The sequence below is a fragment of the Lissotriton vulgaris genome, chromosome 9 (assembly GCF_964263255.1).
Source record: "Lissotriton vulgaris chromosome 9, aLisVul1.2, whole genome shotgun sequence".
NCBI lineage: Eukaryota > Metazoa > Chordata > Amphibia > Caudata > Salamandridae > Lissotriton > Lissotriton vulgaris.
The window spans coordinates 391,534,333-391,561,207 of record NC_141697.1 but is presented as its reverse complement, the minus strand read 5'-3'; the positions used below and the strand labels follow the sequence as shown (position 1 = coordinate 391,561,207).

General features: G+C 48.1%; 1 protein-coding gene across 1 annotated transcript in view; it reads right to left on the bottom strand.

The window, feature by feature from the left end:
- LOC147690172 (cholesterol 24-hydroxylase-like) overlaps positions 1-26,875 on the bottom strand; it is a 275,267-nt gene that overhangs the window by 204,719 nt on the left and 43,673 nt on the right. Inside the window, exons 2-3 of the mRNA XM_086937765.1 lie at positions 25,146-25,223; positions 11,726-11,807 (exon numbers count right to left, since the gene is read on the bottom strand). Of these exons, the coding sequence (XP_086793891.1) occupies positions 11,726-11,807; positions 25,146-25,223 (160 nt within the window). The remainder of the gene's footprint in view (positions 1-11,725; positions 11,808-25,145; positions 25,224-26,875) is intronic.

Sequence of the window (26,875 nt, the reverse complement as noted above, 5' to 3'; positions counted from 1 at the left end):
CTGTAGCTGGGATGGTGCAGTGAGCTAAAAAACGGTGTTGGATTAAGCCCTGATCTCTTGACTGGGTGAAAGTATTCTGCTTAATTCAGAAACTCTGTCTATCACCACACCCTGTTGTTTAATTATTTTGTCCACCATAAGCGTGGAAGGGTATACTCAGACGTGAGTCCCTTGCTCATTGCACCATCAGGATTCAAGCAAGCCGGGCCGAAGACGCCTGAAATGCCAGAAACCGGTCCCCAGTAGCTTGTTTCCTTCCCAGTGAAAGAATTGGCTTGGTAGTTTGGTTTGCCCTGTTCCCATGATGCACTGGGCCAGGGACAGACTAATTTGCATATAGCCAGGTTCTGTAGCTGGGATGGTGCAGTGAGCTAAAAAACGGTGTTGGATTAAGCCCTGATCTCTTGACTGGGTGAGAGTATTCTGCTTAATTCAGAAACTCTGTCCATCACCACCCCCTGTTGTTTAATTATTTTGTCCACCATAAGCGTGGAAGGGTATACTCAGACGTGAGTCCCTTGCTCATTGCACCATCAGGATTCAAGCAAGCCGTGCCGAAGTCTGCTGAAATGCCAGAAACCGGTCCCCGGTAGCTTGTTTCCTTCCCAGTGAAAGATTTGGCTTGGTAGTTTGGTTTGCCCTGTTCCCATGATGCACTGGGCCAGGGACAGACTAATTTGCATATAGCCAGGTTCTGTAGCTGGGATGGTGCAGTGAGCTAAAAAACGGTGTTGGATTAAGCCCTGATCTCTTGACTGGGTGAGAGTATTCTGCTTAATTCAGAAACTCTGTCCATCACCACCCCCTGTTGTTTAATTATTTTGTCCACCATAAGCGTGGAAGGGTATACTCAGACGTGAGTCCCTTGCTCATTGCACCATCAGGATTCAAGCAAGCCGGGCCGAAGACGGCTGAAATGCCAGAAACCGGTCCCCAGGAGCTCGTCTCCTTCCCAGTGAAAGAATTGGCTTGGTAGTTTGGTTTGTCCTGTTCCCATGATGCACTGGGCCAGGGACAGACTAATTTGCATATAGCCACGTTCTGTAGCTGGGATGGTGCAGTGAGCTAAAAAACGGTGTTGGATTAAGCCCTGATCTCTTGACTGGGTGAGAGTATTCTGCTTAATTCAGAAACTCTGTCCATCACCACCCCCTGTTGTTTAATTACCCTTGGCAAAGTGTCACGCCAAGTTAAGTCGGGCTCTCCATGTGACCCAGCACCACCAGAAGTCCTGATGCAGGCACACGAAGCCACCCTGCCTGTAATCTTGGAGCTTCTAAACGCGTCTTTATCCGCATGTTCAGTCCCCACGGCCTGGAAGCAAGCCATGGTGCGGGCGCTGTTGAAGAAACCTAACCTGGACCCTGACGATCACTCTAACTACCGCCCCATCTCACTCCTCCCCTGGGCCAGCAAGGTGCTGGAGAAATATGTAAATGCCCAGCTGGTCCACTTCCTAGAAAACCACTCCCTGTTACATACGTCCCAGACAGGCTTCAGACCGAAGCATGGCACTGAAACCGCCTTATTAGCGGTCACCGAAGAAACTCGAAGGGTTCTGGATCAGGGAGGATCAGTGGCAGTGATCCTCCTTGATCTAAGTGACGCCTTCGACACGGTCAGCTATGCCACCTTGCTGAACCGTCTCTATGACATCGGAGTTTCTGGTGACGCATTAAGGTGGTTCGACTCCTTCCTGTCTGACAGATCTTTTCAGATCTTCGACGGTGACACAGTGTCAACTAGCAAACCCCTTAGCTGTGGAGTACCACAGGGCTCTTCTTTGAGCCCTGTACTATTTAATGTATATATGAGACCGCTCGCTGGGGTCGTCGAACCGTACAGCATTAAAATCGTGTCGTACGCCGACGACACTCAGCTAGTGGTTTCATTGGCCCAAGAGAACATCGGGCAGCCCCCGGCAGGTCTGCTGAAATGCCTAGAGGACGTCAAGGAGTGGATGACCAACTCCTCCCTTAAGCTGAACGGAGAAAAAACAGAGCTCATGCTTCTAGGCCCAACCTCGCCAGTACCTTTCACTTCCTTGTGGCCCCGTGGTTTGGGCCCTCCCCCCACTCCCAAGGAAAGTGTTAAGAGCCTAGGAGTGTGGCTGGACAAAAAGCTCTTTCTCCACCCAGGCCACCAAGTTGTCCGCCACATGCTTCGGCCTACTCAGAACCCTGAGGAAAGTCCTCCCACTTCTGCCCCTTGAAGCCAAGAAGGTGGCAGTACAAGGCCTCATCCAGTCCCGCCTGGTCTCAAATAATGCCCTATACGTAGGGGCCCCTGAGATGACTCTCCGGAAGCTGCAGGTGGTTCAAAACTGCGCTGCACGGACCCTACTACAGATTCCACGAACCCAGTCAGCCAGACCTGGACTGAAAAGTCTGCACTGGTTGCCAGTGAAGCATAGAGTGGCATTTAAGGCGATGTGCATTGCACATCGGGCCTTTTGGAAGACGGGACCAACAATCAACAACAACCTTGTCATCCCCTATCACCCAAACAGGAACCTTCGGTCCACCGAGGCTTTCCTGGCAGTTGTTCCTAGAGTGAAGAGAGCCAGGTCTGGGGGTAGGTTGTTCTCGTTGAACACCGCCAAGCTCTGGAACACTCTCCCCCTCTCACTCCGGTCCAACCCAGACCTGCTCTCATTCCGAAAAAAGCTGAAAACACTACTGTTTGCCAAATCCTCGGAGCTATAACTCCTCTGCTCCGTCACGTCTCTGTTTCATTCAGCGCTTGGACGCCTGTGGGCAGCAACCGCGCTTAATAAATTTATTTTCATTTCATTTCATTTCACCTCAGTATATTTTTCCGCAGCACAGTTGGAAATAAGACCCAATGACAATGTTCGCTCAGATGGGGAAACTACTGCTAAAATGTAAATGTAAATGTACATATATAGCGCAAACCACCCACATCGCAGGCATCTAAGCGCTTGCTTAGGGAACACGTCCTGGTATTCCCCTGTGAGATAACCCCGGCAGGGTATCCACAAGGTGAAAGCCAGGCATCCCGCGAGGGGCCGTTGTGGAGATTAAGCAAGCTATTGCCCAGAGTCGCAGAGTGTGAACCCGTGAGTCGAGTAGGCACCGGAGCGAGAATTATCGAGTCCGTGGAATTATTGAGCCCAAGCCCCGTCGAGGCGGGGAATTGAACCCTGGTCCAGGGCCGATCTCAGCTTCCGGGTCTGCCGCCTCTAACCCCTGAGCCACACTTCTCCACAAAGAAGAGGTGATGCATTCAATTCCTATAAGGAGTTCACACGAATAATAATAATATATCTTTTTATATAAGAAAAACTAATCCTTTGTTAAGATTGGTGCAAAATGTTTTGTCTTATTCTATCTGCTTACTTGATTGAAAACGACAAATAACGGATGCAGTTCCTCCATTTCTTAAAAAGTAAATATAGCGAGGCAAATTCTGTTTGCTCCATTTCATATCACATAAGTAGCAAAAATGGACTAAATTGATTCTGTTCCTCCTTTTGCCCGGTATAAAAGTTTTATTTAATTTAGCAATTAAGTTCTTATCTGCAGAACTGTGACATGTATTTTAATCTAGTTCAATCATTTTACAACCGTCGCGTGATCCTTGGGGAATCACTTCCACATGTTGTGCCTCAGGTCCCTTACTCCATTTTCCTAAATTAGTGAAAACAACGAAAATAAGCTGCAACGTGATGTAGTAAAATAAAAGAATATATTGTGACTGTAGGTAGTACGGAAATGCGGAAGAATCATTTAGTCGCACCACAAATCTGCACCTGATTGATTAGGCTGCAGTCAAAAAGCACCCAAGAAGTGTGGCGAGTGGATTCTTTTATCCTGTGGCATATACACTGGAGCTAACAAACATCTCTGAAAAGCAACACTGTAGATGTTCAGCAGAGGGAAAGGAGGGAAAGGACCTTTAGAGGGGTCTGCTCGACAAATCTTACAGAACCATCATAAGATATGAAAAGATGACAACTCGCCACTCTAGATTGTCACCTTGGCTTCCTGGCTACACTTTGATTTTTGAGCCCATAAATTAAAATTTTGAAACCTACACTTTACCAAAAAGTGAGAACTAAATGAAATGATCACACCTCTTATGGGCCGTTTGGCAGTCTCTTTAATAAATTTCCTTCCCCCCCTGTCTGGCTGCTTTATCTTTTCTGTCCCAATGTTATTTTGTTTGTGGTTTTGAGCCTGACGTAAGTCATTTTTCCTGTCTGCCTGGAGCCAAATTCCCAGGGCTTTAATCTCTTGTGATACTTTGCTGTCGACTTTTTCTTTCCTGTAATTTGGTTTTCTTCCGACTTCTTGTCTATTTCATCTGCCTAACAGAAATAAGTTACAACATGGTGCCAAGCACATGGGCCCAGAGTTTGCAAATACTGTGGATAGGCAACTGGTTGGCTTTCAGCAGAGCTCAGTGTTATCAATCAATCAATCAGTGACACTTATAAAGCGCGCTACATACCCGTGGGGTCTCAAGGCGCTGGGGGGGGGGGAGCCGCTACTGCTCGAACAGCCAGGTCTTCAGCTTCTTCCTGAAGGAGAGGTGGTCTTGGGTCAGGCGCAGGTCGGTCGGGAGGGAGTTCCAGGTCTTGGCGGCCAGGTGGGAGAAGGACCTTCCTCCTGTAGTCGCTCTTCGGATGCGGGGGACGGCGGCGAGGGCGTGGTTGGCTGATCGGAGGTGGCGGTTGGGAGCGTAGAAGTTGACTCGGCTGTTGAGGTAGCTCGGGCCTTGGTCGTGTAGGGCTTTGTGTGCGTGGGTGAGGAGGCGGAAGGTGATTCTTTTGTTGACGGGGAGCCAGTGAAGGTCTCGCAGATGTCCGGAGATGTGGCTGGTTCGTGGGATGTCGAGGATGAGTCTGGCTGAGGCGTTCTGGATCCGCTGGAGTCTCTTCTGGAGCTTGGCGGTGGTCCCGGCGTAGAGGGCGTTGCCGTAGTCCAGTCGGCTGGTGACGAGGGCCTGGGTGACGGTCTTCCTGGTCTCGGTGGGGATCCACCAGAAGATCTTCCGTAGCATGCGTAGGATGTTGAAGCATGCCGAGGAGACGTTGTTGACTTGCCTGGTCATGGAGAGGGAGGAGTCCAGGATGAAGCCCAGGTTGCGTGCATGGTCTGTCGGTTTGGGTGCGGTGCCCAGGGCGGGAGGCCACCAGGAGTCGTCCCAGGCGGAGGGAGAGGAGCCCAGGATGAGGACCTCCGTCTTGTCCGAGTTCAGTTTCAGGCGGCTGGTCGTCATCCACTCGGCTACCTCTTTCATCCCTTCGTGCAGGTTGGCTCTGGCGGCGGCGGGGTCGTTGGTCAGGGAGAGGATCAGCTGGGTGTCGTCGGCGTAGGAGATTATGCTGAGGTTGTGTTTGCGTACGATGGCCGCGAGGGGGCTCATGTAGACGTTGAAGAGGGTGGGGCTCAGAGATGATCCTTGGGGGACGCCGCAGATGACTTCGGTGGCCTCTGACTTGTACGGTGGTAGGCGGACTCTCTGTGTTCTCCCGTCGAGGAAGGAGGTGATCCACTCCAGCGCCTTGTCCTGGATTCCGACGTTGCTGAGGCGCCGTACTAGGGTGCGGTGGCAGACCGTGTCGAATGCCGCGGAGAGGTCTAGGAGGATGAGGGCCGCTGTTTCTCCATTGTCCATCAGGGCTCGGATGTCGTCGGTGGCGGCGATGAGGGCGGTCTCGGTGCTGTGGTTGGCTCGGAAGCCGGACTGTGAGGGGTCGAGGGATCCGTTCGTCTCGAGGAAAGCGGCCATCTGCTTGTTGACGGTCTTCTCGATGACTTTGGCTGGAAACGGGAGGAGCGAGATGGGGCGGTAATTCTTGAGGTCGGTGGGGTCCGCTGTTGGTTTCTTGAGTAGGGCGCTGAGTTCGGCGTGTTTCCAGCTCTCGGGGAAGATGGTGGTGTCGAGGGATGTGTTGATGATGTCTCGCAGGTGGGGTGCGATGACAGCGTCGGCTTTGTTGAAGACGTGGTGAGGGCAGGGGTCGGTCGGTGATCCGGAGTGGATGGAGTTCATCGTGCGGATGGTGTCTTCGGTGCTGATCGGGGTCCAGGCGTGGAGGGTGGTGGTGGGGGGTGGTTGTTCGGTCATGGTGTGCGTTGGTTGGTTGTTGAAGCTGTTGTGTATGTCCGCGATCTTGTTGTGGAAGTATGAAGCCAGGGAGTTGCAGAGGTCTTGCGATGGGGTGATGTCGTTGTTTCCTGCGCTGGGGTTGGAAAGCTCTTTGACGATGTTGAAGAGTTCCTTGCAGTTGTGTGCGTTGTTGTCCAACCGGTCCTTGAATGCTGTTTTCTTGGCGGCGCGGATCAGCTGGTGGTGTTTCCGGGTGGCAAGTTTGAAGGAGGTCCTGTTGTCCGGTGTCGGTTCCCTTCTCCAGACTTTCTCGAGGGCTCGGCAGTTCTTCTTGGAGCACTTGAGTTCGTCGGTGAACCATGGGGCTTTCTTGCTGCCGGGTCTGCTGGGCGGGGTCCTCAGTGGGGCGAGTTCGTCCGCGCAGTTGCTGATCCACTTCGTGAGGTTGTCGGCGGCCTGGCTGGGGTTCGCTGAGCTGGCAGGAGGGTGCTGGCTCAGGGAGGTGGCGAGCTGGTCTGCTGTGATCTTGTTCCAGCTTCTGCGGGCGGTCTGTTGCTGGTGGTGGTGGGTCGTTGTTTTCTTGAAGGTGAAGTGGACGCAGCTGTGGTCCGTCCATTGAAGCTCTGTGGTGTGGCTGAAGTTGATGTCCTTGCTGGATGAGAAGACAGCGTCGAGTGTGTGTCCGGCGAGGTGGGTGGGGGTGGACACCAGTTGCTTGAGTCCCAGGTTGGTGAGGTTGTCGAGCAGGGTGCTGGTGTTGCGGTCGTTGTTGTTCTCCAGATGGAAGTTGAGGTCTCCCAGGAGGATGTAGTCAGCGGAGGGGAGGGCATGTGGGCTGACGAAGTCGGCGATGTCCTCGCTGAATTGTGTGCGTGGTCCAGGGGGTCGGTAGATCAGGGTGCCTCTGAGGGTGGTGTTCGGGTTGGTGTGGATCTGGAAATGCAGGTGTTCGGCGGTGGTCAGGGAGTTGTCGGTGCTGGTCGTGAGACGGATGGTGCTCCTGTGGATGATGGCGATGCCTCCTCCCATCTGGTTGGCGTTTCGGTCCCTCCGGACGATCTTGTAGCCCTCTGGGATGGCGATGGCGATGTCGGGAGCTGAAGAGGCGTTCATCCAGGTCTCCGTGAGGAAGGCAACGTCTGGAGCTGTGGTGTCGAGGAGGTTCCAGAGTTCGATGGCATGTCTGTGGATGGAGCGGGTGTTGAGCAGGATGCACTTGAGGTGGGTACTGCTGGTGTTCGGCTTGGTGGGTGCTGGTGCGAGGCAGGTCCGGATGCAGGTGAACTTGCAGGCGTGGCAGCTGAAGGGTCCGTGGGTACGTTGTGGAGAGGCTTGATGGCATTCTGGGAGTCGGCCGGTGTTGAGAGCGGTGAGGGTGGCGGCGGAGTACGTCAGGCGGGTCGGTCGGGGTCTTCGTGGGCCAGGGGTCCTGGCGCTGGTCGCGATCCGGTCGCGGACGGGCGTAGACGGGCTTACCTTTGGCGCGCCTTCGGCGCACAATCGGCGCGCCCGCTGCGCGTGACCGCTGCGCGTCCGCACGGTCGCCATTTAAGGCGAAGTGCGCGGGTGGGCGGAGCAGCTGGGAGGCGGGAGCGGGGAGGGAACAGAAGAGAAAAAGGGGCGGGCCAATGTCGGTGGCGGGAAGCGAGAGCGGAGGGCGGCGAGGTAGGCGGCCAATCAGGAAGGAAACAGGACACGGCACAGGGGATACAAAGAAATTAACAGGCACAAATTTAGGGCAAAACAAATAAAAACGGCAAAATACGCGAGCAGACGGCAGAAACAGACAAGCACAAATTACGGGCAAAACAAGGAAAAACAGCAAAATACGCGAGCAGACGGCAGAAACAGACAAGCACAAATTTAGGGCAAAACAAGGAAAAACAGCAAAATACGCGAGCAGACGGCAGAAACAGACAAGCACAAATTACGGGCAAAACAAATAAAAACAGCAAAATACGCGAGCAGACGGCAGAAACAGACAAGCACAAATTTAGGGCAAAACAAGGAAAAACAGCAAAATACGCGAGCAGACGGCAGAAACAGACAAGCACAAATTACGGGCAAAACAAATAAAAACAGCAAAATACGCGAGCAGACGGCAGAAACAGACAAGCACAAATTTAGGGCAAAACAAGGAAAAACAGCAAAATACGCGCGCAGACGGCAGAAACAGACAAGCACAAATTTAGGGCAAAACAACTGGGAAACCAGAGGGGAGCGACCACGGCGTCAGCGAGGCCGGCGGCGAGGCAGAAGGCAGGCAGAGGGGAACACACGCAGCAGCTGGTGGCCGTGCGGCGCGGGGGTGTCCCACAAGTGTTATACATCTACATATGCATTATGATATGTGAGCAGATAGAGCAGTGTTGAGGAGCTGTGCTTTGGTCTCTTCTGTGTTCCAAAAATTACTATGATTCTGTAGGACGGCTGCATTTGCAGTACCCCACCATTTAGACTGGCTGTAGCTAAGTTTACAAATTTTTCCTGGTCAATTAATATATGCATCACAAATAAATGGACAGGCATATCTGTCAGTACTAATCAACAGTACTAATCAAGTGTTGACCTGTGAAACCTTGTGACTAACTGAAATGTTGGGCTTGGATGGGGCTATAACAATACTTCAGTAAAGACCTCCCACTCTGCTGCCACTAAATCCTTTAAGCCCCAGAAACTAAAGTTAAATACACTACTTTCACATCTGTGTATTTCTTCTCTTGGTTTATGAATAGTGTCCTTATCTGCACACAGTTTGTTTTCTCCTGAACTGGCAGATCATTAACACATTGTTGAGTTAAGGAGTTTACAGAGATTCTGTGCATTGCTCAGCTTCCTGACACGGCCTGGAATGGTGGGGACGACAGATGGCTGTCCACTGGCTGCTTCTCTGGTCTCATCAGTAATTTCTCATTCTAAGTCCCCTAGGCAGTGCTTCAGCTGCATCTTTAGTTCTTTCGCTAATTCCTCATTCAAAGTCTTCTAGACAGTGCTGCTAGCTGATTCTCAGATCCCGTCAGCAATTATTCATTATAAGTCCTCTACACAGTGCTGCTGCTTACTTCTCTGATCTCATCGATAATTCTTCATTGTAAATCCTCTAGACAGTGCGCAGATGCTTCCCTGGTGCCAGCGGTAATTCCTCATTCTAAGTTCTCTAGACAGTGCTGCAGCTGCTTCTCTGGTCCCAGTGGCAATTCCACATTCTAAGTCCTCGAGGCAGTGCTGCAGCTGGTCTCTGTTCATACATCCACCACACTCCAAACCAAAACACATGGGTAAAAGACATTGCCATTTAGAACGCCAAGAGCATTAACTTAAAAAATGCGAGACATATTGCATTTGCAATGCAATTGGTCTTGCGTTTGCTGGAGTTGGAGCTATTGGCATTGTAAATGACAAATGCCTTTTATTTATGTGTTTTGAAATCCTGCAAGCGGTTTGTAAACACGTACTTTGTACTTATAGTTCTTGCTTACGAAAAGCAGGGCTGGCAGTAACTGGGCCTTTTCTACTGCCAGCCTTGCTTCTGGTAAGCAAGGACTATCAGTACGAAGTGTGTGTTTACACACCGCTTGCAGGTTTTCAAAACACATAAATAAAAGGCATTTGTCATTTACAATGCCAATAGCTTCAACTCCAGCAAATAAGAGGCTTATTGCTTTGCAAATGCTTCTTTATTTTTACTGTCCTTCACTGCCTGGTTTTACCGGACGGTGATGGACAACAAAAGAAATCAATCTGCCCTCACTCTAAATTGGGAGGATGGTCAGATGGCTTACCTAGAACGCCCTGTACTCTGTCGGGTCATCAGAGGAGTATGTCAGCGACGAAGCAGGAGTAGGCTCCTTCGTTGTCATGCTGTAGGTCTGTCCACCTCTAATCGGATAGGTTGACTCTGAGATGGGCAGAGGGTACTACTCTATCCCTGTTGCGATGGAGTAACCTCTCTGTCAACTTCAAAATCAGCCCCTTTGACTTAAAAGTCATCTTAAAAAATTGGCCGACAGCTTAATAGGACAGAGCAGAAGACAGCACTTGTAAATATACAAAATTTGCCTAATGATCAGTGAATCTTACCATTTGCAATATTGGAACAATATCTATTACTCATGATTGTCTGAATACATCGCAAAAAACAAAATGCTTCACAGTGTGAATGGGTAGGATATCAGAGGGGCATAGCTCTGTTATTTTACCAGCTTCAAATTCCTTATGAAATGATAACATTTGGTGAACAATACCCACTCTAAAACAAAATAAAAGATTCAGGGCCAGATGTATCAAAGCGTTTTACCCATTCTGTGCCTATGGCAAAATGTATTCATACATATGGCCCTCAGTTTGGCAAAACCTAAATCCAAAGAAGGATGCAAACCAGTAGTTAACATTATTTAAATAAAGTATGTGACTGATGACGACAAGTTTAGCACCCTTCTATGCATGACTATTCTCACCACAAATGTTATTTTACCCCAGGTTTGTCACAGTGGCCAATATTCCATAGGCTATCAAACAGTTCAGGATGACCAAAGTTGGAGTAAACATTCCTGATGTAATTAAGCCAGTTAGTGGAGGAGAAAGGTCAGGTGGTACCCGGTGTGGAACATTTCTTGTCACCCCGGCTTGACAAAATTGCAAACATATGTGTTTAAAACACATATTTGTGCCATTTTGTCAAGCCAAGGGTGACAAGTGTCATCACTGAAGGGGCTGACACTTGTAATAGTATATTTTCTGTTTTTCTGTGGCCTGTTCTCATTATGATTGACAGTAGGATGGCATGGCAATCAGCTATGCTCTTCGGGACATATTTTATACCATGTCCTTAATATCCATGCCCTGTGGGTAATGCACAGAGTGCCTAGCTAAACCTTTTCACCCTGCATACAGAAAATTTGAACAAGCCAAGCGCCCTTATTATTTACCTTCTAGATATATATAGCCTGTTGTATGCTGAGCATGACCTCAAACCATGTGTTATGCCCAACTGCTGTCAACTTTGTCCATGCCCTGTAGAAACTAGAAACAGAATTGGCTAAGTCTAGAAACTTACAGAGAAAAACAAACAATTATTGATGGAATGCTTGAATAAATCTTGACCACTGATAATTTCTTGGGCAGCTTCCATTCTATTGCTGCAAGCTTTTTGTACATACGTTGCCTTATAAATAGCATTCCTGTTTTCACAAAGCAATTGGTGTGCAATTTGTGCAAACTAATTTCTGAACAAGGCTTTGTACATCAGGCCACATATGACAACGCTCAATTTTTAAATAATCTTTCCTTGAATTTTCAGTTAGTTTTTCCTGATCAATGCAAACAGAGAGATAAATATATCCACACTGGAATTAAAAATTATAACATAAGACTGGAAATAGAAAGGTTCATTCCCATCAAGCAGCTGTCCTTAATATGACACCTATGACTATTTCAGTAGGAGGTTTGGGGGAAATGAATCGAAACATATTGCATGACCTCAAAGCTCACACAATAGTCCTTACTTTTCAATTGAGTTTAAGCAAATTCTCTGTATGTATAACTACTTTTTACATACACAGGTAAGCTAGTATGCTATTCCTAGCAGGCATGATAGGCTCCAGAAGATGTTCAAAACACTTTATTTAAAAATCTTGCTCTGCCTTACCTTTATTGTTTCAGGACTTGTCACCAGAACTGAAATATTATGTAATATGTTCAGACGTACAACATGACCATATTTTTCACTCCTATTAGGAAAAGGAAACATAAAATATGACTGTTAACAGCACAATTCAGATTAATCCTATGATCGTACAGTGTGTGAAGTACATATACACTAAAAAAATAATTACTGCTGACTGGTTCTGGGAAGCCTATCCCAATCATCCCCAGTCTAAGCTGGTGCATTTGTACACACATTCCTTTACTCACTGTAGAAAGTGGTAGTGCATATTCTCAGGACACCCCCGCGCCGCACGGCCACCAGCTGTGTGTGTGACCCTCGCTGCTGCTCGCAGCCTCGTTGTGACGTCTGCCTGCCTCCCTAGCTGCCTGCCTCTCTGTCCCTTCCCCAGCTGTTCCTCCGTATTTTAGTTTCCAGGTGTTGTATTTTGTGCCTATTTCGTTAATAAGTTGTTGTATTGAGTGTTTTCCCTTGTGCCTGCCCGTCCCGCTCCCCGCTTCCCGCTTCCCGCCGCCGTTCATGCAGCCACGACCTTTTTGCTCCGTGTCCTCCCCGCTCCCGCCTCCCAGCTGCTCCTCCCTCCCACTTGTCCTTATATGGCGACTGCGCGGCGCAGGTGAGTGTGACCTGTTCTCAGGACACCCCCGCTTCGCACGGCCACCAGCTGTGTGTGTGCCCCTCGCTGCTGCTCGCAGCCTCGTTGTGACGTCTGCCTGCCTCTCTAGCCGCCTGCCTCTCTGTCCCTTCCCCAGCTGTTCCGCCATATTTTCATTTCCAGGTGTTGTATTTTATGCCTATTTCGTTAATAAGTTGTTGCATTGAGTGTTTTCCCTTGTGCCTGCCCGCCCCGCTCCCCGCTTCCTGCCGCCGTTCACGCGGCCACGCCCCCTTTTGCCCCGTGTACTCCCCGCTCCCGCCTCCCAGCTGCTCCTTCCTCCCACTTGTCCTTATATGGCGACCGCGCTGAGCAGGTGAGTGTGACCTGTTCTCAGGACACCCCCGCGCCGCACGGCCACCAGCTGTGTGTGTGCTCCTCGCTGCTGCTCACAGCCTCGTTGTGACGTCTGCCTGCCTCCCTAGCTGCCTGCCTCTCTGTCCCTTCCCCAGCTGTTCTGCCGTATTTTCATTTCCAGGTGTTGTATTTTGTGCCTATTTTGTTAATAAGTTGTTGTATTGAGTGTTTTCCCTTGTGCCTGCCCGCCCCGCTCCCCGCTTCCCGCCGCCGTTCACGCGGCCACGACCCCTTTTGCTCTGTGTCCTCCACGCTCCCGCCTCCTAGCTGATACTCCCTCCCACTTGTCCTTATATGGCGACCGCACGAACGCGCAGAGGTCACGCGCAGTGGGCACGCCGATTGTGCGCTGAAGGCGCGCCAAAGGCAAGCCCGTCTGCGCCCGTCCGCGTCTGGACCATGCCCAGCGCCAGGACCCCTGGCCCCTACCGATGCAAGACTACCCGACGCACCTACGATGCCGCCACCCTCAACGCACTCAATCCCAGCCGGAACCCTGCCAACTACCGAGCCACCCCGAGACGCACCCACGGACCCTTTGCCTGCCAAACCTGCTGATTCACCTGCCTCCGGACCTGCACCACCCCCGCCAAGTCGAGCACCAGCAGCAACCACCTGAAGTGCATCCTGCTGAACACCCGCTCCGTCCACAGGCACGCCATGGAACTCTGGGACCTGCTCGACGCGACAGCACCGGACGTAGCCTTCCTCACCGAAACCTGGATGAAAGCCTCCTCAGCGCCCGACATCGCCATAGCCATCCCGGGCGGATACAAGATCACCCGGAAGGACCGAGTCAACCAGACGGGAGGAGGTATCGCCATCGTACACAAGAACACCATCCGCATCTCAACCAACTCCGACGAAACCTTCACCACCGCGGAACACCTACACTTCCAGATACACACTGACCACAAGACCACCCTCCGGGACCACGCACACAATTCAGTGAAGACATCGCAGACTTCATCAGCCTGCACGCCCTACCCTCCGTCGACTACATCCTCCTAGGGGACCTCAACTTCCACCTGGAGAACAACAATGACAGAAACACCGCCGCCCTGCTGGACAACCTCGACAACCTCGGACTCAAGCAACTGGTGAACACTCCCACCCACGACGCCAGCCACACCCTTGACTCCGTCTTCTCATCCAGCAAGCACATCTCCTTCAGCCACGCCACCGGACTCCACTGTACTGACCACAGCTGCGTCCACTTCAGCTTCAGAAAAACTACGGCCCACCACCCGCAACAGGTTCCCCGCCGGAGCTGGAGCAAGATCACCGCCGAGCAGCTCACCACCTCCCTCAGCCAGAACACTCCCACCAACACAACGGACCCCAACAAAGCAGCCAGCAACCTCACCAAGTGGCTGACCGCCTGCGCCGACGACCTCGCACCACTAAAGAACCCTCCCAGCAGACCCGGCAGCAAGAAAACCCACTGGTTCACCTACAAACTCAAGGAATCCAAGAAGAACTGCCGCACCCTTGAGAAAGCCTGGCGGCTCGACCAGACCACAGACAACAGGACCGCCCTCAAGCACGCCACCCGCAAACACCATCAGCTGATCCGCGCCACCAAGAAGTCGGTACTCAAAGAACGACTGGACAACAACGCCCACGACAGCAAGGAACTCTTCAGCATCGTCAAAGAGTTCTCCAACCCCAGCACCGGAAACAACGACATCACTCCTTCGCAAGACCTCTGCAACTCTCTCGCCTCGTTCTTCCACCGCAAGATCGCCAACATACGCAACAGCTTCGACGCACAGACCACGCACCCTACCACTGAACCAACGCCCGCCACCACCACCCTCTGCAACTGGACCCTGATCAGCACCGAAGACACCACCCGCACGATGAACTCCATCCACTCCAGATCACCAACCGACCCCTGCCCACACCACGTCTTCAACAAAGCAGACGCTGTCATCGCACCCCATCTCCGGGTCATCATCAACTCCTCCTTCCACAATGCCACCTTCAAGGAGAGCTGGAAGCACGCCGAGCTTACCGCCCTCCTGAAGAAACCAACGGCGGACCCCACCGACCTCAAGAACTACCGTCCCATCTCGCTCCTTCCTTTTCCGGCCAAAGTCATCGGGAAGACCGTCAACAGACCCCTTGCCGCCTTCCTCGAGACGACTGGATCCCTAGACCGCTCACAGTCCGGGTTTTGGGCCAACCACAGCACCGAGACTGCCCTTATCGCAGCCACCGACGACATCAGAACCCTGATCGACAACAGGGAAACAGCGGCCCTCATCCTCTTAGACCTCTCTGCGGCGTTCGACACTGTCTGCCACCGCACCCTAGGGAAGCGCCTCAGCAACATCGGAATCCAAGAGAATCCAAGAGAAAGCACTGGAGTGGATCATCTCGTTCCTCGCCGGAAGAACCCAGAGAGTCTGCCTCCCCCGTTCAGATCCGAGACCACCGAAGTCATCTGCGGCGTACCGCAAGGATCTTCACTCAGTCCAACCCTCTTCAACATCTACATGAGCCCCCTCGCAGCCATCGCACGCCAACACGACCTCAACATCATCTCCTATGCCGACGACACCCAGCTGATCCTCTCCCTCACCAACGACCCCACCACCCCCAGAGCCAACTTCACGAAGGGATGAAAGACTTCGCCTACTGGATGAAGAACAGCCGCCTTAAACTGAACTCAGACAAGATGGAAGTCCTCATCCTGGGATCATCACCCTCCGCCTGGGACGACTCCTGGTGGCCCCCGGCCCAGGGCACCGCTCCCAAGCCAACGGACCACGCACGCAACCTAGGCTTCCTCCTGGACTCCTCCCTGTCGATGACCAGACAAGTCAACGCCGTCTCATCTTCGTGCTTCAACACCCTGCGCATGCTCCGCAAGATCTTCAGATGGATCCCCACTGAAACCAGGAAGACCGTTACCCAGGCTCTCGTCACCAGCGGACTGGACTAAGGGGAACACCCTCTACGCCGGAACCACAGCCAAACTTCAAAAAAGACTCCAACGCATCCAGAACGCCTCCGCACGACTCATCCTGGACATCCCCCGACACAGCCACATCACCGGATACCTGAGAGACCTGCACTGGCTCCCCGTCAGCAAGAGAATCACGTTCAGACTCCTCACCCACACACACAAGGCTCTCCACGACCTGGGCCCCAAGTACCTCAACAACCGCATGACCTTCTACACGCCCACCCGCCAGCTACGATCGACCAGCCACGCCCTCGCCACCGTACCACGCACCCGCAGAGCCACCGCCGGAGGAAGATCCTTCTCCTACCTGGCAGCCAAGACCTGGAACTCCCTCCCCCCCCACCTTCGGCGAACCCAGGACCATCTCTCCTTCAGAAAGCAGCTCAAGACCTGTCTGTTCGAGCAGTAACATACCCCTTCCCCCAGCACCTTGAGACCCTCCCGGGTGAGTAGCGCGCTTTACAAATGCCGTGATTGATTGATTGAGGGTAGCCTCTATTCTTGAAAACTCATGAAACGTATTTCAAACGTTCAGTTTTTCTCTGAAGGGCAAATGTTGCTGTATTATTCTTGGATTAGTGCCAGCACAGCTCCCAGGAACTAACCTTGAGCTCCAGAAACCAAATCAGCAGTTCTATTGAGCAGGTGCCTGCTGCAGGTAATCAAAGGGGTGGGGTTGTACATAGGCTGGCAAGACCACCCTAGTTGCCCCTAATCAATGCAGGTACATGTAGTTACAAAGGGCCTGAATGAGATCTTGGCGGACGGGTTACTCTGCCACAACGGTGACGGATATCCCCTACGCCTAAATATAAATCCCATTATATCATATGGGGTTCATATTTTAGCAGATGGGATATCAGGCCCAAAGCCTGTACTCACAGTAGAGGACGGGGGCTGCATGTCTAACTGCAGCCCCTGTGCTTTTTAAAACATGAAACATGTTTCATATCTTTAATAATTTACAGAAGGGCAACTCTTAGTGGAAGCAGGCTGTTGTATTATTCTATGACTATTGCCAGCACAGCTCGTAGGTGCTACTGCTGAGCTCCTGAAACCTTCTAACAGCTCTATTGTGCAGGAGCCTGTTGCAGGTAATCAAAGGGGTGGGGTTGTACACAGGCCTGAAAGACCACCCAAGTTCCCCAAATGCATACTGGTAGATGTAGTCACAAAGTTCTTACTCACTGTAGAAAAGAGGTCACATGCATGTAACCCATAACACGTGACTGACTGACTGAAATGCAGCTTACAAAGTGTATGGGTAACCAAAAAGGTCCGGGCAAGACTTTATTTACTATTGTAAAAACATGCACAATAAAACGTTTTAGCGGGTAATGACATATTATTGTTTTGTATGGCCATTCAGGGGTTGTGGTAGAATGGTAAATCAACTGGAAAATTCATCAAAGCTCCCATAGTGCACCATAAAAGAGGGGGACGTTTGCTTAAAACGTTCTACTTTTTCCATGGTAATGGAAAAATCCTCTCTACCACAGTGATTCAGAGAAATGGGGGAGAGTAAGGAGGAGGTTAGGAAAGACAGAACCCCTGCATTCCCCTTTAACCTCTTGCATGCTCATGACGAGCTGAGCTCCTCATGAGCCCCGGTGCTCCGGTGCTCATGACGAGCTAAGCTCGCCATGGCCCGTGGAGCGCTCAGGTGCGGGGAGAATTCCCCCGCTGTGCTGAATGTTCCACGGAGCCAATACACCTGTGACGAGCTGAGCTCGTCATGAGCACAGGAGCGCCGTAGCTCATGACGAGCTCAGCTCGGCATGAGCATGCGGGCGCTATGCGCGCCCCCTCCCCCCCAGCACAGCGGGGGAATAACCCCCGCAGCGAAGGGGTTAAAAATTGTGTTCTATCTTACAAGACCTTCCTTGGCATGGCCTCCTAAGTAAACAAGCATTGGCATAGCCAATAGGTCTCGAATTCGGGACCTTATAAGTATTTAGCCATACACCACAATATCCTGGTGCTTCAAAAATTACTGATACTTTACATGTCACCAGTGAACAGCCATACACACACCCAAGGATGTGTTTCTGTGCTATTTAATGCAAATATTATGAAGACTTTACAAAATTTAAAAAAGTGTATTTCTCTAATAAAGAAGCTTTGACACTTATAGGCACATTTAGCACTACATTGAGAAGTACTTATTTAAAGTGTTATTTTTGTACAACATACTTTTTTATACAATTGGTAGTATGAATGTATATATATTTATACCCCGCAGGAGGGGTCAGGGACAATTAGCATTAAAAAGAAAGCGGAAACGCAAAACTGGTGTGCGATCAAAAGTACGCAGTTACTCGAAACGCGTCGCTTTGGCAGGTGAATAAAGAATTTTTTGCCTGAGCCGTGGGGTCCGCCTCTTCTCTCGCCGCGTCTGTGGAGGTTTGAAGAAACTGCCTGATATATATATATATATATATATATACACATCGAATTGCTTTTATACTTGATAATCAAGACAAAAAGAGTTTAGTGAAGTAAGATATAACAGAGGCACATTAAACCATGGCATATTAAATACCCAAAACCCTAAAGCTTTAAAAAATGAAAAATCACATTGATTAAGCTCTATAAAAATGCTTTCAAGTGCCTCATACTCGACCGGTGTGCATAAATAACAGCGCCTTGCCTTGCTTCTGAGACGTGCCATTTCTCTTCCACTAAAAGTAATGTACCAGTGATCGCTTTCTCGCTTTCAAATTACAGAAGTGCAGGTACTTAATGCCTGCCATTTAAAGCAATGCCACTATAGGAATTTAACCTCTCTTCTACATTTGTACCATCGATGAACTAGAAATTTGGGGGCTCAGTAATGAAACTAATTAATTCTGAAAAAACATGATTAAAGCGTCCCTCCCCTTATATACATCAAGTAAACATGGTGGGCGAATGCCTCGTCCATTTTTGGGTTGCAAACTCAAAAACAACAGAGGGAACGTTCTACTGCCAGATGGTGCTGTCACCAACAGCTTTTGTTGTGCTTAGAGGCGTCAATGGCTCACTGAATTCCCTCTTATTCTGGCTTTCAGAACGGCAACCTATAGAAGGGTATAGAATTCAATGTGAGACCAGGGCGGGTGTTTTCCATTTCCTGTGAGGTGGGACATTACCCCAGTAAACAGGTTCCCCAAGACTGATGAGTTTGCTCACGCTTCAGCTGGGATAACCTCCATCTCTGATTTAAGCAGAGTCCTTGGCCACTGCTAGTCGGATGTGCCCATGCCACCCATCCCAAGGTGCAGGTCCATGGTCTCCACTGAGCTCACCTTGAACATGAGCCCTAGAAGAAAGACCATAGCCAGGCACGACACAATGTCTGTGTAGTTCTACATAATAAACTCATGACTGAGCATAGGCGTTTTTTTGTTGGTCTTTCTTGCGGATGGATAATGTGCTGCTGGCAGGGGCCTGGCTGCAGCAGCGGCTCTTCTGCTGCTGTGTGCTTTAACTCCTTTCTTTCTTCTTCTTCTCCTCCTCCCACTCTGCTACAGCAGCTACCAAAATTACTTCTGCACTAGAAGTAACTCGCTCGTTCCTGCCAAGCCATTCTTCTCTCAGCCACAACCTGGAGCAACGGGGAGCCAGAGCCGCCAATCCAGCCAGGAGGAGAATGTAGAGGCCACATGAGAGTGAAAAATATGAGCACAGTATTTACAGATGACGAGGATGTTCTTCTTGGCAAAGTTGTAATAAACAGCAGCCATCTTAAAATATAAAGCTTAAGCTCTAATCCAAAGGGGCAAATAATAAAAAAAGTAGAATTTGATGAAAATGTCAAAGGAGTATTTGATACCAAAAATAGGGTTGGGTGAAGAATTCTGCTTCTCCGAAAGGGTTCGCAAAGTTTTTCCCACTTCGCACTCTGCACTGAGTTCTGATAAACTCTGCGAAGTGACGCAGAGCAGAGTTTTTTCTCTCAAGCAGCTCGTCATATGTAAGTTGGTGAGCGCACATGCGAAAAAAATCACACACTAGACCTCCTCCTGGTGAAATTTCTCATTGCGGGCGGGCCGTGGCATGTGGTGACTGCTCACGTTGAGAAATTTGCAATTCACATTGAAGAAGCTGCCGCTCAAGTGGAATGTCGACTTGAGTAGCAGAAAGCAGCAGCACCCTCTGGAGCAAGGCGTAGTTCCATTCACGCTGATTTTAAAGTGCGGGACAAACTACTGGCTCTAAAACTCATTGCGAGCAGCACAACTGAACTCCACTGAGCGCGGCAGAGTATTTCTGACACTTCGCGGACTCCACCCATGCTTAACTAAAAATAAAAATAATCACAACAAGCACAAGTGGGTTGGTAACATTGATTGCATACATTGAAATACAAATCAATACTATTCAGTGCAAAAACACAGTACTTTTTCACACTCATTGTCAGCAGTCCCATAGAAACGTAATCAACATTCTTTTTTCATTTTGAGAAAATATATGATGCTTATGTTCTAAAATGGCTAAAGCGCTGTGTTGCTCTCAGGAGAAATGTTAATGTCGCCGACTATAGTCCCCTTTCTGTTTCCCTCGGGATAGAGAGAAAACGAAGATTCTTGTATCCTTCAGTTTCAAATCAATGGCACTTTAAACAGGAAGTAAACCTTAGGCAGTCAACCACTGAAAAAGCAATGGAGTGATAGGTGTGGGAAGGATGTATTTTTTTTTCATTTTCAGAAAATATAAGATGCCGATGTTCTTAAATGGCTAAAGCACCTTGTTGCTCTCACAAAAAAAGTTGGTGTTGCTAACTATGTTCTCTTTTTTGTTTCTCTCAGGATACAAAGAAAAATAAGACTCTTGTATCCTTCAGTTTCAAATCAAAGCTGCTTTAAACAGGAAGTAAACCTCAAGCGATCGGCGGCTGAACAAACAACAGAATGGGAGGTGTGGGAAGGATGGCAGTAACATCAGGGGAAGGGATTAAGATGCAATAAAATATGGGTGCCAAATCTTAACACACACTTACACTGTAACACAAGCAGCAATGAAATAATACAATAGTTCCCCAAACGAACAGATAAGCAACCAAGGTGTAAAGATACAGTACTTCGTCTATGGAAAGGGGCGACCATTCGGTCCCCCCGAACGTATGGCGGAGTACCACGATCCCCCCGGGAAGCCATCTTGGGCGGGAGGCGAGTCTCGGCTGGTATGCCCGAAGCGGCGTAGCCGGGGCGCGCCTTTTTCCCGCCCTGGAGTGGGCTGGCCTAGACACTGACGCGGCCGGGCCACGCCCTCGGGCCAGGCCGGGGCGGGTTTACGCCCGCCCTGAAGACGGATAAAAGGAGCAACAAGCCAAGGAAGCATCCTCTTGTTCCTGTGCTCTGAAGCTGCACCACCTCGCTGCACGTGAGCTCGAGACGGAACGAAGAGACAATTTTGACCCACCCACCAGCCCCTGAAGACAGCAAGTAGTTTTGAATAAAGTTTGATGTGGTAACTCTTTTATTTACAGGTCGGATTATTATCGTGATAAACATGAATATGCAATAAAGAAATGGTCAATTTGTGGTATGTTTTGCAAATAAAGTAATCTTGCTCTAGTGTTGATCAGTAGCATGTTTTAATAAAATTGTTGCTTTTAACTGTCTTTTAAGTAATTTAGTCATTTAGTTTAGAACTCATTTAGTTTAGAACTGTCGTATTTATTTTGGTCGGGCGGTAAGGTCATGATCGGTGAGCACTAATTGGAAGATCCCTATGAGTGGGCGTCACCCATTACGGATGGGAGCGCTCGAAGGAGGTGGCCATTGGCCCCTCAACGGGGAAGGTGGTCCCTTCTAAGGATGGGACGCCGAAAGGAAAGGAAAGGCGGTCAAGGCCCCTTCCTGGGTAGGGGGGGCTACAGCCCCCTCCCGGAGAATTTCCCGGGGCCAGGACATCTGCGACGGCAGATGTGGTAAGTTGTGTGGGGTTTGGGGGGGGGGTCTACGCTACCTTCTAGATTCCTCACACGAGTCCTCGGACGACCTTTAAGTGGCGTCGAGTTTATTGGGGCCCCCGTCAAGTCAAGGGAAATTGGTAGTTGCACTCGAGGTACACCTCTGTGCGGTCGCCCCTCACAAGTGAGGGGGATATTTCTGGTTAGGGATCTTGACACCGGTTACGACCTTGCCGTTGGCCCTTAAACGTTAGGATGTACAATTTCAAAATTTCAAGTTAGATGTTTTGTAGGATGTTAGTTCGGCTAGGAGAACCTTTGTATTAGAGAATATGTTAAGGTTAGCCAAACATCGCAATGTGGTAATGAAATTGTACATAATATGAAACTGTTATTTTAATGTTTTAATTTTGTTTCATATTTTAATAAATACGGCCGGGAGGGTCACTCCCTCCCGTCTTCCAAAAGTTCAGAACTGTTTCCGGTTTCCCATCCTTGGGGATTGTGTTGAGAGGGGGTGGCGGGTATCTCAGCCATATGCTCTGTGGAAGGAAACCAAAGAGAAAAAGCAGGGACAAAGAGGAAGGACTGACCACTAACAAAGCAAGGAATTTTAAATGACAATGAAACAAACAAATGAAAAGCAGTGGGTGGGCCGCACGTTAATAGGGCGAATATAGCATGTCTCATAGAGACAGCACATCTGCTGCCTAGTCTTGACCTAAAAAGATTCTAGACGTGCAGGCCCTGGTGAAAATCTGGAGTTCTCTGGACTAAACAGCAAGCTAATGAGCACAGATGGGCACAATGGGCACAGAGACCAAGAGCTTCTTCAATCACTTTAAGCAGTCAGCTTCCCATTTACACAACATTACAGACTTCAATTCACGAGTTACCAAACCCTTCTGGAAAAGGTAGTAGGATTGGTGTGTGTTGGGAAAGTTGAAAGGTAGCAGTGGTACCTACTAGCCATTCTCATTGATGGTGATAGGTAAGTGAGGGGACATGTCCTTAACCAAGTGTAGGGTAGGAGATAGGTCTGTCAATATAAGCCTCATTGAAAACTGGTATGGACATCATATTCAGGTTGTCCTTTAGGCGTGGCTTCACTGTGCATCACCTCTGGGCTCAGAACATTAGTGGGGCAGGAGGGTGATATAAGAACTTTGCATGGCAACAAAAGAAATGGACACTCTATTGGCAATATATAATAACCAATATTTGTCTACCAAACACTACGATTCATATGGACCATTTTTATTAATCCTAAACAGCTCTTGCATGTCTTATATTACTCTTCTGTTCTTCTTCCAGGTTCCCTTTTGCGCCTCCCTCCATCTCTGTTCACCCCTTATCCTCATACTCTTGCCCCATCTCCTTCTCCTGTGAGCTCCTCATTTACCCCCTACAACAACCTCGCATATATGCCTCGTTTGCTTTTTCTTTCCCTAGACCACCCTTCCCTCAGCAGCTTTTTATAAGTGGTTCTAGGACAGACTGTTATTTTTTCATGTCAGAGAAACAAAAGGCGAGTACACGAAGGCTCTCTGGCCATCCTCATTTTGTTTCATGTCAAAAGAAGGTGGGTTGGCAAAGAAACATTCCTTATAGTTATTTCTTTCTTTCTTTTATAGAAATTGAATGATGACTAAAAGGACGGTTGGTTCCTTTGCCATTCAGCTTTTTTTGAAATAGAAACAAAAACAGAGTTACATCGAAGGTTAGGTAGCCTTCAATACACCTTTCCCTTTTTGTTGGCTTTTATGTGCTTACGCTGCATGTGTTAGCAGTAAACATAGACGTATTGGCTTTGCTAATGCTTAATTTATATTATAATTGTTAGGATAGTGTATGAGGGGATGAGAGATTTCTGGGCAATATGGCTATCTATTACCAAGTCATTAGTTAAAGTAAACATAGTTTGTGGTACAATATCACCAGAGAATCTATCAAATGTAACAGGTCCGAGCTGGATTTAATTTCTTTTTTCCCAAACCTTTTCCCTCCCTGATTTCTTAAAGAGTTAATTCCAGGCTCTGCCAGGGAGTAAGATTTGAAGAATTGGTATGGCTTAGGATCACCTGAATTAGAGGTAGTACCAATTGTAGCATGAAGGTACTGTGTCTTTATTTCTGATCTAACCTGAAAGGAAATTACTTTTTTGGTAGGTCTGCCCGTACAATGTTAACTTCTGATTGTCCTACCTATGAGACTGAAGGAGTCGCTCATATCTGATTCTCAATCAATATGCAAACCATGTTGAATGTTAGCATGCACAAATCTCACCACTCTCCCAGTCATCCAGTAAAGTGCTGAGTTAATCTGTCCGGGGAGAGACAGTGCTTTACCTCATAAGCGGTAAGAAAATGAAGTGTCCACATTCCCGACTGAGAATAAAAGTAACAAATAATTGCAAAAATAAAAAACAAAAACAAAGTGAGGATGACAGTCCATATTCCCTCTCTTAACTGATAGTCCAAATTCTCTCTCTAAAGTAAATATTTACCCTGGGAATTGAGAATGACAATGTTTCAGATTAAGGTGTTGACTCAACTCAAGATTCCTGGGCGCATGGACAGAGGAGCTTGTGGGTCTGTTTTAGGGCTTTGATAGCATCCGTTTCATTCCTTGCTCAGCTAATATCTTTGTTTGTTTGTTCTGAAACTAGTAGTTTCAAAGATTCTACCACAACATCCTTAACTCTATAGCCATCTTTATTCTGTGGATTTTCAGCTCCTACCTACTCTAATTTTAATCTCATTGCTCGTTGGCATTCTTTGAGGCTCTTGAGCAATTGGCCATTTTCTGTTATGATAATTTCCTGGCCCTGCACATTTCCTTCGGCTTTTGGATTGGGGGAGCAGTCGAGGATTTAAAATTCACTGTTACCAAACAATTACATGTAGCTTTAGCCTTTTCCTAAATACTAATTCATTCATGGTAATAATAACGTGTGTCCTCTGGCATGACCTTATTGCTACCACCGTTTTAAGCACTACTCTCTTTTGATATTGATATTGAAATGTATTTGTAGAGCGCTCGTTCGCTTTGGGTAGTGAGGAGAATAATATTTCTTCCACAGCTCGGCACATGAAATTGTCAATGTCCTGTTCCACCACCCATTCATAACGGTTCCAATAATGGTCCCAAAACCTCAGAATCCCATTCAGTCCGGACAGCTGTCAGAAAGGATAGTGACAGGCAAGAGACTAACAAACAATGCAGCACAAGCAGGCAGTGGAGGCATAAATCAAGACTAGTTTAATATGCTTATCAGTTTGAACAATAAGATTTGCCAGTTTCTAAAAAGAAAGCTCATCTGTCTATTCCGTAGTAGTAGAGTGTAGAAAGGTGTTGTCCCTAGGCCATATCCAAGATGCTGGTGTGTTACAGTCTCACATGTACAAAAGGATGGCAAGTGTTTGAGCATTCATATGTGTATGTTCATTGTACTTCCTCAAGCAAGGCTTTTAGATTTGCCATGTGTATGGTTCCAAGATAGCAAATTATGACAACTTACCATTCTAAAAACAGTTGATGTATAAGCCCATCATTGTTCATCACGTTCCGTAGGCTGGGATAGTGTCCAAAAAAGAAGCTAGAAGACATGAAAGGAAATGTATGGTTGGAAAATCACATTTTACAATACAAATAAAAGCAATACTCCAACCCCAGGGCAAACCTTAATGGATTCCAATGACATAGTGATATTTTAAAAAATCGAAAAGAAGGAAACAAGCATTTGCAATGCAATAGGTCTCGCATTTACAAAACTCTCAAAAATGCAAGTCCTATAGCATTGCAAATGGTTGTTTGCAAAAGCGCCCCATGCTGCGCTTTCAGTTTAATGGCGGCCGGGCCCCTTTCCTTAGACGAGCCGGTCTAAAGAAAGGAGTGCAGTCGCCATTAACGTGAAAACACAGCATGGAGCTCTTTTACAAACAAAAGTTAAATAAAAAATAGAAGAAAAAAAGCATAAACCAAAGGCGTGGCCACCACTATGAGAATAAAAAACAAAGCCTCACAAGAGAGCGTGGTGAAAAGCATTTAACATAATAGTGCTGGGAGACTGTAATTAAAGCCTACCGAGCACCAACACACGTAACTGGGGGTATCATCATGGGAGATTACAAATGAAGACAAGGCAGTTCTAAGGATGGACTAACATGCCTATTAACGAATTAGAAGTCAGCATTCAACCAAGGACCATGACACAAGCCAATAAAATATATGGGCGGAGAGTGGGCGGAGCTTCAAGGCCATACCTGAATACAAGCCCATTCTTTGCTTTACTGCAAAGCTTGAGATCTTATTTTCAGAGTCCCTGTTCTCTCCAAATACTCATGTAAAATGGGAAATGTGAAATCTAATTAAAGGTAGCATGATAAAGACAAGATGTTAGATGGTGGAATAAAGTCACAAACCTCTAAAGTAACAAGTTTCAATAGCCAATAGGACAAGCTGTAATGTACTGTCACATAAACACAACATTTATAAATTCATGCATTTGCATTTGTTATCTTATCAAAGTCAGACTGCTAGGTTTTAAGCAAAGTTTTATTTGGAGTTTAAACAGAGACAAAGAAACAATGGATAAGAGAAAAATTGAACAAAAACCAGGGAAAATTATCCATGGGACAAACAAATTAAATTTGCACAAAAAAAAACACTATGCCATGCATTCATAGGTTTATAGTAATTTTAGATGTTGAAATGTTGAAGCAACATTTTTCGCAAAAAATATTGCTAAGTGAGTTAGAAGAATGTGCCTATTTGCAGAAGTTGTGCCAATCAATCAAATAGGCTCACAATGCTCTTTGGAAGCTTTAGATGAAATCCTTGTATTGTCTAAAATATCAAAAAAATCTATAATAACAAAAACTAAGGGTGGGCTAAGTTGGCTGAGTACCACTACGAGGAATTGGAATAGGGACCATCACAACACTCTAACAAGCAGTAAAATTCAGTTCAGAACTAGGCATTAACTATGTTCTTTCAGACTTCATATCTATGTTGTATGGAAAGTAATCTCAAAATGGCTCCATTATATTTGTTGTATTGTGCATACTCCATCTTCACTTGGAGGTTTATGTCCTGAACACTGCCCAGCTAACAGACTTAAAATGTAGAAATAATTTAGAATCTCTGATTAGCTTCAGTGTGAGGATAAAAGTCAATAGGTGAATCTGAGCACGATAAAATCATGGATAGTGTGCATTAAATATTGTTCTTCTATTCCTCCTCCCTCCT